This window comes from Podarcis liolepis (genome assembly GCF_965112155.1).
Source record: "Podarcis liolepis genome assembly, chromosome: 3".
NCBI classification, from domain to species: domain Eukaryota; kingdom Metazoa; phylum Chordata; class Lepidosauria; order Squamata; family Lacertidae; genus Podarcis; species Podarcis liolepis.
This window is the reverse complement of record NC_139557.1, coordinates 87,585,912-87,599,580: the sequence shown is the minus strand read 5'-3', so window position 1 is coordinate 87,599,580 and position 13,669 is coordinate 87,585,912. Positions and strand designations below refer to the sequence as shown.

Sequence of the window (13,669 nt, the reverse complement as noted above, 5' to 3'; positions counted from 1 at the left end):
GTTGTATTAACCATCACCTGTTAATGCTGTCATAAATCTAATTAATTTTGAGGGGAGGAGGAGGTGCCTCAGTTTAACAGCAACATATCCAAAATTCTGTGAGCCCAGTAGTTTTGGTTGGCCTGTTGTAAGATTGAAACTTCACAGTGTAGTCATCTGTATGTGAGAGGAAGAAGAAACTATTATGCATGTGTTGCTTCACTGACTCTTTGAATTGCAGACAAGGGTATAGATTGAAATGCATAATTGAACAGAGATTGTGGTTAATGAAGTTATCTGCATAAGACTTAGCATATTGGGCTGTTTCAGACATTGTCATAAACCATTGTTTTACATGACAGAATTGAGCCACGTTGACCGTTATGCTTGTCCCCTCCCCTCTCTCCCTCTGGCACAGTCATATGAATATTTCACTTCTGTTTTTTATTATGATTATTAAGCACAGTTGCTTGTTTTGACCAGCCCAACAAACCATGCTTAATCTTAACTGGTTTTCTGTGCAACAAGCCAAATTTAAGCCATGGTTAAGAAGCTGCCTTGTATTTTTTTAAACAAACCATAGTTAAGGTTAGCCACAATTTAGGGTTTGGATGTTACATTAAACAGGTCAATCAAAAAATGGAAGTGAAAGCTTCCAATCTCCCCTTTGCAACCCTGTCAGAGGAGAGGAGTAGTGGATGAGACCACGGTTTATTATGTAACAATAAATCATGGTTTATCATGACATCCAGGATGGCCCAACCAGCATAAGGTACAGTGGCATTCAGATTCTTTGATTTTACTGTGGGAGTCTGAGGTCATGAAATATCACTTGGCCTTAAGAGAGGAGTGACGGGGAGAGATAATGGAATTGCTACACCTCTTCCTAAAAGGGCTCTGGGCAGTTCAATCAGTCCACTCAGTTGTGTGGAGCCCATGCTGTGCAGCAGTGCTGCATGTTTTTCTGATAACTTAAATCATACCCATGCAAACCAATTTTGTTCTGGCATTTTAGAGACCACATAGTGAAAATCGCCAAAGTCATGCCACAAATGGCTTGCCTCATTAGACCATGCTCCCTGTGGTTGCGTTCCACTAGTTTTCTGAGTGCGGCCTTAACTGATTGTGGAAATAGCCTCTTAGCTGGGTCAGCAGTTTCGTCCTGATCTTAACTTTGTTTATATCTTCTTTTTCTTCATCTTCTTGTGTTATAAATGCAACGTATGTGCTCATTTTGCTATTGGGTCCTTACCTGCTGGGCAAAAGGCTACTTACAGTTGTCAGGTATATGCATGACATGGGGCAGGTTTTGACATAATTTCATGCATGTGAAGTTCAGTATATTCTCCATTTCTGAAGGCTTACCATTGTTTCTGAGGTATACACTAAATACATGCACTCAGTTTTGCTCTTTTTATCAGTAGGTTGACAGTGATTTCTCTGGAATTCAGCAAAAGCAAGGGTGTTTCTTCACTCATGGGGAAGTGTGAGAGTCCTAGTGATGTCAGAGACAGTTTGTACTATGAGACACTAGGTGTTATGTGAATATGCAGATGCTGAGGTTGGCCATACAATCCCCACCTTAATATTACCGTAAATCATCCCTTTAAAGCCCCAGGCTCCTGACATCTTTCTCCCTCATCCCTGAAAGGAAAATCTGAAGGGATTGCAAAATTCCTCTTCAATTCCCTTAAGTAGTTTTGGTTTTAAAGTTTCGTTTTAAGAAAAACAAAATTATTGGTTCGTTGGCTCCAATCAATGCATATCTCTTGCTGGGATCAATATATGCAATCTACAATGGACCAATAAAAAAGGTTGGAAGTGCAGTGTGTCCCAAAGTAATGCCTACAGAAAGTCGAGGTCACTCTTGTTAAAAACAGCTGTACTTGGAGAAATGTTTAAAACACTGAAATGCTTAAGTCTCAGGAATGGGCTGGCTTGCCACAAAATGCCCAAAATAAATATTTAGTGTTCAAATTGGGACAGCAAGTCTGAAAGTTTCTTTGCACTCAGTTCCCTTTCTCAGTTAGCCCTGATAGCATGAAATTCATTTAGGAAATGAGGCAAAGAAAAATAAACTGAAAAGCCTGGTTTCATGGAGGCTTGCCTGAGCACAGCAAGCGTACAAGCACTCCACTGTGCTTGTACTGTTTTCATTTGAACAGCTTTGCCAAAAGACTCCATTCACCATGCTTACGCTCTGGCCTTGATAAGACCCAAAACAACATTGCGTGTTCTTTAAAGCAACACCAAGAAATCATTCTCAAATTCAGTTTATCGCTTACTGCATTTGAAAACTGGACTATAGACTATCCCAAGTGTTTTTATGACTTCAGAATCTAATACAAAAGATAGCTCTACAGCTTTGAATAGTTACTCTTTTAATTCCAATTACTTCCAAAATCTACAGCTATTAAATACTATAGGGTTTTGAAAAATATTATAAGCTGGGAGGTACTAGATTTTCTTGCCAATCTTAAAATTATCACTGATAAATTGATAAAATTGAACATGTGTGAATGGGGTAAAATATATTTCGAAGACTGCATTTTATTTTCGTAATGGAAAAAATATTTTTGTAATGGAAGAATGACTTGTCTTGTTTAACTCTCTGGGTGCATTTTGAGTGACCGCTGTCATTTTTTCTATAGGTGGTATCAGAAGCTGCTGGACAAGGGGTTTCTATCGATGCCAATGACACCTTCAACTACTGGAACTGGCCTAATGCTGTCATCTTTGCTGCTACTGTGATTACAACCATTGGTGAGTATTTGGCTTGCTCTTGCTTTCTGAATATTCTCCTTCTTAAACCTCTGGTGAGCAAAGAATGCATAAGTCCCCCATGACAATTGTTGCGAAGAAGATGGTAAAATGTGGGTTGAGTGAGGTAACTGTTAGGTGGATTTGTAGCTGGTTGACTGACCAAACCCAAAGAGTTCTCACTAAGGGTTCCACATCATCCTGGAAAAAATAGACAATTTGGGTGACTGAAGGTTTTGTTCTGACCCCATTGGTGTTCAATATCTTTATAAATGACTTGGATGAAGGAATTGAAGGGATGCTCATCATATTTGCAGATGACAGCAAACTGGGAGGGGTAACCAATGGTGCAGAAGACAGAATAGGCATTCAAGAGGACCTTAACCAATTGGAGAACTGGACCTGAACTAACAAAATGAATTTCAGTAGGGACAAATGTCAGGTTTTTCCCTTAGGCAGGGATAACCAGCTGCACAAATATAAGATGGGGAACACGTGGATTGCCAGCAGTACATGTGAAAAGGAACAAGGGGTCTTAGTAGACCACGAGCTTAACATGAGTCAACAGTGTGATGCAGCAGCAAAAAGAAGAAGCTATTGCTATTCTAGGCTGCATCAGTGGAAGCCACAATCACAGTCATAGTCCTGCTCTATTCTGCCATGGTTAGATCACACCTAGAGTATTGTGTCGAGTTCTGGGTACCACAATTTTGAGTCACAAAAGTGATTCAAAGCGACTAAAATGAGTTGCCACAATCAAGCCAATAAAAGGCTTTATGTATTATTTGTGCCTCATTCCCAAGCTAGAGAGAGAATGAAAGAAAACAGTGTTAAATGGTTTATTTACGCTGCTTATTGTTTTGCAAAAATTTTCATGTTGTTAAAAAAAATCTTGTAAGATGTAGGAAAACTTCAGAGCCACAGTCTGTTTGTTTGTCTTGAGAAAGAACATGCTTAGTGTTAGAAAACATACTGACCAGAGTAGGTGGGCAAGGGGAGGTAGAAACCTTACTGCATAACCAAATAAAGCACTATGTTCGACTTGTTACCATTATTTAAAATAATTTGAAACTTGACATTCTTTCTTCCTCCCCCTGCCCAGAAAAACTTTGTATAAACAGTTCAAGAAAGCAAAAACTGGTTTAAACTTGAATATTCTTATTGACTTACAACAAGGGCTCTGCTCTCCCTAGGTCCTTGTTTGGCGTATTTTCAGCCATGAGGACTGAAAGCATAAGAGAGTTGTTTTTGTCTCTCTCTCTCTTTCAGTGGCAGGTGGCTGAGCAGTTATATGCCATATAGTATTTAATAAAGTTTGGTTTCAGTTTTCGTGGCGTATGTAACCTGTTTGAATCCTGAAACAGAATATCTTCTGATCCCATCTTCATAACAATGTAGAACAGCACAGAACAGAGGTGGTTGCACAGAGCAACAGCTAAGTGAGGTGGTTCCTCCACCAGCATTGCAGATCAATCATGAGATGACAGCCTGGCAAATACAATGTCTTGTTCAGTATTCAGCTGCATGGTTACTGGCTGGCTTCTGAAATTTCACTGTCTATCCACTCATTTTCAAATGCCTTTATTAAGGGCTGAAAACTTTACTTGTTTTAAACCGGAAAGCAAAGAATCTTAGGACTCAGAATTCTGAGGCCAGCTTCTGCAGATGCAATGTGTAATCACAGAATCTGTAGCCCAGTTCATATCCTATTACTGTTTGCAGTGAGTGCCCATGTGTGTCTGATATGTATATGCAGGCTATGATAATACTGACTCGTGACTTACTAAATGATCATATGTTACACAGTAGAGGCAAGTAAAAATCTTGCAGAACATCAGACCCAAAACTGTCATGTGTGAGCAAGCTCAAAAACTTTCACAGAGAAGAAATTATTATTGTTTGGTGCTCGAAAATGGCATAGGTAACTTTTAATACAATGTTCTTTTTCAGGATATGGAAATGTTGCTCCGAAGACTGCAGCTGGACGACTTTTCTGTATATTTTATGGACTCTTTGGTGTTCCTCTCTGCTTAACATGGATCAGTGCTTTGGGGAAGTTTTTTGGAGGACGTGCCAAGAGGCTGGGCCAGTTCCTGACAAAGAGAGGAGTAAGCCTGGTACGAAATGAATTTCTGATTATCTTACTGCCGGCACAGGATGCATGGAACTCTGAAGACCTTTAAAATCAATCTATGAGACAGATGATGCAGAAAACATTTCCTTTATTTTGAAGTAACTCAGATGCAATTGATCCCCTTTCTTTACTGATAACAGTATTGATGCATGCCAGAACTGTTTGCAGTATAAATTAGTACTGGACAGAATTAAAACCAAGGCAGCTAAGCAGCTTGAAATTTTAGTACAAATTCCTATGCATGAGCTACACAAAAAATTAAAAGGCTATGTATAGGAAAATTACCCATAATTCACATATCAGCATATCAGAAACAATTTTAGATGATTGGGGATGTGAATTTCGCACCTTGGTAGCTATTCCCAGCCTTCCATTCTGCCCCAACTTCCCTTCTTTCCTCTGTTCCCTACTTTCTTGGTCCATCCTATAGTCCTAAGACTGTCCATACATTGCAGCTAGAATACATTGCTCAGATATGCAGCTAGAATATATTGCCCAGATTTTTCACGCAAATTCTAAATAAGGGCCAATAAGAAAGAGTGCAGAGCCAGAACTGTCACTGGCTTCCTGCTGTTGCTTAGCAAAGAATCCGAAGGGGTGGCATATGCTTCAGAATGTAAAAGGTTGGAACCCTGTCCAGATCTGTTAAAATAATATTTCCTTGCCCTTTGTACCATCATCATGTCTCACAGTATTTCTTTACTCTTCTGTTTCCCTCTAAATTCCCTGTTTTGAGGGGCTCGGGCTTATCTTAGTTGAAGAAATACATTATGCTCTTGTAGGATTGAGCAATCCCATCTTTCTGCTAGATGGGGTTTCTTTTGGTTTGTTTGTTTCCCTCTTTCTTGGGTGCTGGGTGAATCTTCATTGGCTAGAAAGAACTTGCTAATGGTTTAAACTTCATCACATTGTGTCATATAGTTTTATTACAACACAGGTTTTGCACCGTGTATTTGCCATGTCTTTTTTTTGCTCTGCTGAGGTATTTATGTAAAAGAACCTCCATTTCAAAAAATGTACAAGTTAGAAACTTGAGAGAGAATGGTAGTTACTAAGAGGTTTCTCTGATCTAACTGTTAAACTGTGGGGCAGGTTCCACACAAAGGAAAAATGCTATGGAAAAATCCATGGTGTGATGGTTTTATGCCAAGATGCTTCTTGCTTTACCAGCAAGAAAACAGAAGAAGAAGAAGAAAACATGTCTGGAAATAACCAAAAATTCAAATGAACCTGCATTTTACTCATTTACTTCCTATATTTACTTCCTTTAGTTTGGCTGCAGTTGCTACATTCTTGGCACAGGATAGACGGTTGTTGTGGTTTTGTTTCATTAATGCAAAATGCACAAGAAGAGAACAAAATGATTTATCTTTATCTCCCCCCCCCCTTTTTTTTTCATTTATTGCAGAGAAAAGCACAAATTGCATGCACTGCTATTTTCATTCTTTGGGGAGTCCTGATCCACCTGGTTCTTCCTCCCTTTGTCTTTATGGTGACTGAAGGCTGGGATTATATTGAAGGTCTCTACTTCTCATTCATCACTATTACCACCATAGGATTTGGAGACTACGTTGCTGGTCAGTAACAATTCATGACACCCTGGCAGCTAATTAACATTAATACTTTGCACGTTTGCAGCACTTCTTAACACAACCGCCAACCGCAAAGTCAATGTGCGGAGTTGCAAGAGTGATTTCCTATATAAGTGACCACTTTTTATTGGCATTGGAATCGCCAGTTCTGAAAAGAAGAAAAATCACGCGGGCTGTCATGTGGGTGGTTCTTGGTTCATGCACAACTGACATAAACAATCAGATTACATGTAAGGATTGGAAGGGCAAATTATTAAGCTGAGAACAGCGGTTGCAGTCTTTCTTTCTTTTTATCCCACAAGCAAGCGTATCTCATTGTGTGGTGACACATTGAGGGCCACCTTTATCATGAATGCGGGATCTTTTCCCCCTTGAGGCACTGGCAGCTCTTACATTACTGGGATCCCACCCCATTTAAAGAAGTATGGGCTCAGCCACGTGTTTGACATTATGTTACTGTGTGAGGCTCAGTATTACTTGAAGCATTGCTGCTGTGTATGGTTATGGTGCCATATTTGGTTCTGTTGCAATGTTTGCTCTTGTATTTTATTGGTTGCATTTTGGGATTTGACTGACATTTTGCAAACCACCTGCTTTGTGAACTGAACAAATAAAATAAATAATACTGGTGTGAGGAAGAATTTCACCCTGATTGGGGAGAGTAAAACACTAACCACAGCACTAACTCTTTGATAATGCTACCACCACCCTTCCACTAAGCTAGTGAGATGCAGGGACTCGCCATTTCCTTCAGTTGTTTAATCTGAAAAATAAGGAAACAGCCAGCAGACCCACTTCAGTCACGCTGGGCGTAAAGTCCACCCATCCCCTCTTTCTTCCCAATGTACCCACTCAGTAGCTTGAGGGCAAGTATTTAGACATAAGGGGCAGGTACAAATGAGCGGTCACAAATGCATGCCAAATCCCAAAAGCCATTTTATAGATACTTTTATTAAGAATAATAATTTAGAGACTCTGCCAAGAAGGTTTCTGAATGACAGGTTGCTCCAGATAGCCAACCAGTAGGTCTTAAAGAAAGTCACCATTAACGCCTATTAGGGCTAGAAACCGGGCAGCCAATGTGTTATGTGATGAGGAGATTGCCTAGGTACTCATTGACAGACAAGATCCTGTACAAAGAAGGCTCCAGCTATGGAAACATCTGTCAGCATAAATGTGCAGTTATTGGAATTTAAATATGTGACAAGACTTTTTAATCTTGGACACTTGATGTTTGCAGAACAGACTGTTGAGGTTTGGTACTTGATCTCAGGCCCAAAGGCTGACCCTGATCCCAAAGTACCATATGACTATTTTAAGTTATGAGAGGTACTACAAATTAGACCCTACAATTAGTTGTTCACATTTTTAAAAAAATCTCCTTTTTAGTGGGTTGCAAGCACAACTTGCCTGTGTTTCTTGTGAAACATGAAAATGTCAATCTAATGTTAAGGCATGTATGTATGTATGGTACTATAATTTTGTTTTCTGTTTTTTTCCCTTTCAGGTGTGAATCCAAATATGACCTACCATTCACTCTACAGATACTTTGTGGAGCTGTGGATCTACCTAGGCTTAGCATGGCTTTCTCTCTTTGTTAACTGGAAGGTCAGCATGTTTGTTGAGGTCCACAAAGCAATCAAGAAACGAAGGAAAAAAAGGAAGGAGTCCTTTGAGACCCACCCTCCTACAAAAAAAGCTCTTCAGATGTCTAACCCAAAAGATGTGAACATTTTCAGCTTCCTTTCCAAGAAGCAAGAGACTTACAATGATCTCATCAAGCAGATTGGAAAGAAGGGTCTGAAAACAAGCAATGACAAAATCCTAAATGGAGAGCCAGTGAAGCCAGCCTTGCAACATTCTAGCCAAGATGTCAAAGTGATGTACACAAGGAACAAGTTATTTGACTATGATGAGGTTTCTCTGGGACTCCAAAACTTTCATGTTATGAGGCATCTAACTGATAGGCGTATTGGGGATAGCCCAATTGAGGGCAGTGGGTTTGTAAATCAACTGGATCGAATCAGTGAGGAAGAAGGAGAAGCATGGGACTCCAGGGACTATCGACCCCTGATCTTTGAAAATGCCAATATAACTTTTGTAAATGAAGATGAGGATGAAGAGGATATTTCAGATGATGAAGAAACTTCAAAGTCGTCTATGGATGACAATCTTGCAGAGGAACCAGAGTCTCCAAAAAAACTGGTGACATTTTCATCCTCTGATGAATCTACGTTTACCAATAACGATTTAGAGATATCTGTGCCTTATGAGCAGCTAATGAATGAATACAACATAGTGAATACTGCAAAAGCTGCAACGTGAACAACAGCTTTTTCTTTTTTGTTACTGGCTTCCTGAAGATCATTTAACACAGATTTGAACAGATGAACATGCATGAGGAGGAAAAAGAAGAAGGTGTGCCATGTTTGGCATTTTCTACTGCCACCACCTCCTTGCATTAGCATACTGAAAGCGTTCAACAGCTGGATGTTATCTCTAGTTGTTTGTTACTCAGTTTGATTACTCACTGTGAAGTGACAATTCTAAAAACTTGAGGGTTCCTTTTCCCTTTGGGGAGTTGGTCGTGCTTGAAGTTAGGAAGAAAAGCCTAAAGTTATTGGGCCTATTCAGTATTTGATGAAGAATGACGTTCTGATTTTGAAATCAGACTGGTTTGGATTGATTGTATGTATGACATGGCTGGTTACTGCACTAACTCTTGATTTCTGAAAAACTGAATTCAGATCACATCTAGGCTCAGAGTGGAAAATGTTGATTGTTTCATGCAAGCTCAAAATCGCACAATGAAGCTCTCTTTCCATTCTCCTTCAAAGGGATGCTTTGAACCAGAAGGGCTGAGTATCTAAAGGTCAGAGTTGAGATACATTGGCAGTCCTGACTAGGGAACTTGAACAATAACTGTTCAAGTTATGCCAGTTCTGCTGAGTCGTGAGCTGAAGGTCCATGAACAAAAGCACTAACTTAGACACAGACCAATTTTATGGAGACATTATATCTTCTATTGTACAAGAAACTATCTGCAGTTAAACCTGGTTATAAGGAAAAGTACATATGACTAATATTTAAAATTTAGTAACAGATTGGTGCGAGGAGATTGCAGATGGCAGATTTAAAATGAAGAAAAGCACAGTGGCAAACAGTTTTGCATCAGAAGTGCCCTTCCATTGTCCATAGTCTACAGAAAATACTTGAATTTCATGTGCTCGTGTCTCCTAAGTGAAGTTTGGTGACACTGCCCTTTTGAATGACTGGTTTTTAGATATATAAAAAATGCAAAACACAGCCTGAATACCTTTATGTTTGTCTGAACAGCCAAAGAGCTGCTTTGTTATATTCATTGTCTCTCTGATTCTAAAACATTCCATTTTTCTCCACTCCATTTGATACTTTAGAGTTGATGCATATTTGTTATGGGCACACAATGTTGTTGGTTTTTCATATATTTCTGCTGTATTTCAACTGCTTTCTAAGTAAAATGAAAATGTTAACTAGCATTTGGGGAGAGTATGAGAAGACTTATAAAAGCAGCCGAAGCTGGATATCATGGCAAAGGGCTTTATCTGATAATTGGCTTTTTCATTGCGGAGAAATAACTAACTCAGTGGTTGGTATTCCTTTTTAAATTACATTATAAATCTTCGGAGCAGAGTTACAATGGTGAACAATCTAAGCAAGTGTTCTAGCCTAAGTGTTCTAGATCACAGTCCTAGAGATGTTTGAGGATCAGGTTGTGAGTCACTCCAGTGTAGATTTTAATTGTACTTCCTCCTGTTTTGATCTGAAATGGAAGAATTAGTGGATGATGAAAATCTTAGAGGGAGGATTTTTGAATCTGACATGGTAAGAAGGGCCAAGTGGAATTTTTGCAGTGCTGATCTTGAATGATTAGATATACTCAAACTTCTCTTTTTGACTATTGTTTGGCTTCTGAAGAGTGGGGAAGAGGTGTGTCGTATTCCCTTTTTAGAAAATGTCTGCAGAAGGACAGCTCAAAGGCATTAGCTGCAAAAGATGGTCTGTTCATTTCTGTTTGGAAATGTGTACTGTATATACAAGGAAGGTTGCAAGAGGAGAAAAGAAATAAGAAGGAACCCAAAACTTCTATTTTCTCACACTTTTCTAGACAGGAAATTGTTCAATTGGATTTGCCAGTGTTATCTTATGCATTATGTAATGTATAGCTGAAATAAGGCCAGGAGGCTAGTGATGTTTCTCTTAGAGGCTTTGTGGCTACTTTTTAATAGTTAGACTGACCCTTTGAAGGCATGACTTATTTTTCCTCTGTAAAACAACATTTGGCATCAAACAGTTTCACAACTCAAAAAATGTCGTCCTGCTGTTTTTATCAGTGACAGTGTTCCTCATATTAATAGCAGTTAATACACTAAGTACTGAACTGTGTCCCATTTTTGTTACAGAAGTGCAAATCATTTTTATGAAAATAACTTCATAATGTTGACATTGCAATCTGTTGTGTCTTCCATGAATGAATGACTTAAAGGTTTCTCTCTGTACTAAAAGAGGTACAGAACAGTGCACACTTCTTTTAGTGTCAAGATCAGTATAGGAACAGCCTTGAAACATTATGTGTTCTTGGTGTGACTGTTGTGTTGTTTAGTGCATAGGCAGGCAGAAACAAAATGATAGGAACTTGAAGCTGAGGTCTCCATCTTAAGGCTCACCTGTACATCTACAGGTGAGCTTGTGTGTCCTGATGAAAACATAGGTTAGGTACTGCTCTTTAGATGTGATTAACACCTTCCTAGGAAATATTCTGCATTTTAGGAACTTTACCCACTTCCAAGGAAACCTTATCCTTGTTTTAAGTGAAGACATATTTGATAGATACAAAGACTTCAGTGTTCTGCCTAGTGCCTGGTTAAAATCAAAGTGGACATGTGAGAAACAGCTGGATCATCTGGTAGAATCTTACCTCTCAACAAATCCACCATGTGCCTTGCAGTGGGGGTTTTTTGGTCATAAAGTGGCCAGCCCAAAAGGCTATATGCATAACTTACTGGATCATGGTTTTTAGCTGCTGAAAGCTATTCATTTACCCTTCACTGTTCTATGATCCTACCGGTTAGTTGTTGGTTTCTTTCTTTACCTAGAATTCATTAAACAATGGAGTCACCTTAGACCTACCAGAGGACTGGTTTGCCTTTGCACTCTCCTGGTCTGAAGTACTGTCTTCCATGTTTAGTGGAGCTTCAGTCTTTTCAGTCTAAGTCCCTTTGAAGTGCCTTTGACTAGCTTGAATTCTCAGCCAAGTATTGAGAAGGATTTCCATAATGTGAAAATAAGCGAAAGTGTTAGGTTTGGAAACTTCTTCTCCTCCTCCGGCCTGAGAGCAGGGAATCTCCACTTTATGTTCATGTTATAGGTGTTTATGGAAGGGATTTTTTTTTAAAAAAAGATAGCTGCTAACCTTCAAAAGCACCAGGGCATCAATCTTATGCATGTGTTTCAGTAGGGAAAGGGAGGAGTCTCCTTTCCACCTATCTCTACTAAGCTGTGGATCATGAAACCTTGGTACTGCTGCTTTACCTTTCACCCCACCGCTACTGTTGTCACTGGGCTCAGAACAACCCAGAATGCTGGCAATAGCTGCTAAGCTTCATAGTGTTATTGAAAGGAAATACAGTTCCATAAATTGGACCAAACAACCCACCAACTCTCCTTCTTTTTCCTTAACAGTGTATAGCAGTGGTTTTCAACCAGTGTGCCTTGAATGGTGGTCAGGGGTGCCGTGGGCAACACTAACCTCTGCCCCTCTTTCTTTCCCTCCCTTCCTCTGATGCCCTTTCACATCTCTGCATCCCAGAGACTTACACAGCTGTTTATTGCAGCAGCTCTGGCTATAAGATCTGTGAGCGAATGGTGCCTTTGGGAAGCACCTCTCTTTGGGGCGGGCAGCTCATACACCAGGAACGGCAGCAGTAGCTGCCCGGATGACTCCCAAGGAGAGAGGGAAAGAGAGGAAGCTGAGGGAACACCCCACAAGGGAGGGTGTTCAAAAAAGGGGGAGAGGCTGCCAGCTCTACACACAAGGGGTGACACTACTGGACTCCTGAGTCCCACAGGGGTGCCACAGAAAGAATGTAGTTGGTCAAGGGAGCCGTGGACAACAAAAGGTTGAAAAGCTCTGGTGTAGATGATATTCTCATGACCAGAATTAGCCAAACATTGGGGTCATTCCTGGGACTGAGATTGTGTATTCAACTATCTTATAGTAGGGAGGCAACTGGGTGAAAATTTGCTCTGAAAAATACAGGAGAAACTTTACAACCCACCCACCAGATTGATGTTTGATTGATATGCATATCCACTGCAAAACTGACCCATAGATAGTGTAAATGAGTATATCGCTCTAGCTTTTCTTTTAAAGGGGGCCACTAAATGAAGCTCTGAAACACTTGCCTACACAACTGTTATGAATTTAATACAGTGGTATGAAACTTCTAAGCAACATTTTTTATTGGTTCTTCTTAATTTGAATACATCGTTGACTCCATTGCTGGCAATGGGTGTTTCAAAACATATAAACTAAAGTTTTCTGCCCTGAGCATGATCTGATTCTCCCCTTATTTTATTGATACGGTACAAGTGAAAATGTACTAGTATCTTCTCTGGAAAAAGGATTATGTATCCCTGCTGATTTTAAAAGTTGCCTAGAGCCTTTAGTTTTCATGCTTTCTATGCTGCACTGAATTTTAAAATGAGGGTCTCCATTTTCATATGCTTCTGGAAGTGTGCACAGACCTAATGATCTCATCTCTCACTCCATCACATGAATAGACACAATTCCTGTTTCAGTCTGTACTTTTGTTTGCTGATTTGTGTCACTGGAATCACTGTATGTACATATTAGACTTTGTAAAATGTAATTTATTTTAACTCTTTTTCAATAAAAAGTGATTATTATTTTTAAAAAAGAAGTTTTTCTTTCTCACACTTAATGGAAATTGGCAAAAGGAAATGACATACTAGACTGAATTCAAGAAAGTTGTAGTGGGAAAACATACTGTGTGGTACTCAACTGAGTTTTACTCAAGGGAGTAGGCCTGCTGAAATTAACATGATTAATACAGTGGATCTGCTTAGAGTAGATATTAGTTAACACCACTCAATAAAATAGATGGATTTTATTGAAGATATTGAAGAACTCCTATAGTGGGGT

General features: G+C 39.5%; 1 protein-coding gene across 1 annotated transcript in view; it reads left to right on the top strand.

Annotated features, from left to right (window-relative positions):
* KCNK5 (potassium two pore domain channel subfamily K member 5) overlaps positions 1 to 13,424 on the top strand; it is a 40,330-nt gene extending 26,906 nt beyond the window's left edge. The window contains exons 3-6 of the mRNA XM_083497202.1: positions 2,631 to 2,742; positions 4,690 to 4,856; positions 6,282 to 6,450; positions 7,973 to 13,424. Coding sequence (XP_083353328.1) covers positions 2,631 to 2,742; positions 4,690 to 4,856; positions 6,282 to 6,450; positions 7,973 to 8,790 — 1,266 coding nt within the window. The 3' untranslated portion in view covers positions 8,791 to 13,424. The remainder of the gene's footprint in view (positions 1 to 2,630; positions 2,743 to 4,689; positions 4,857 to 6,281; positions 6,451 to 7,972) is intronic.
* Positions 13,425 to 13,669: the final 245 nt, after the last annotated feature.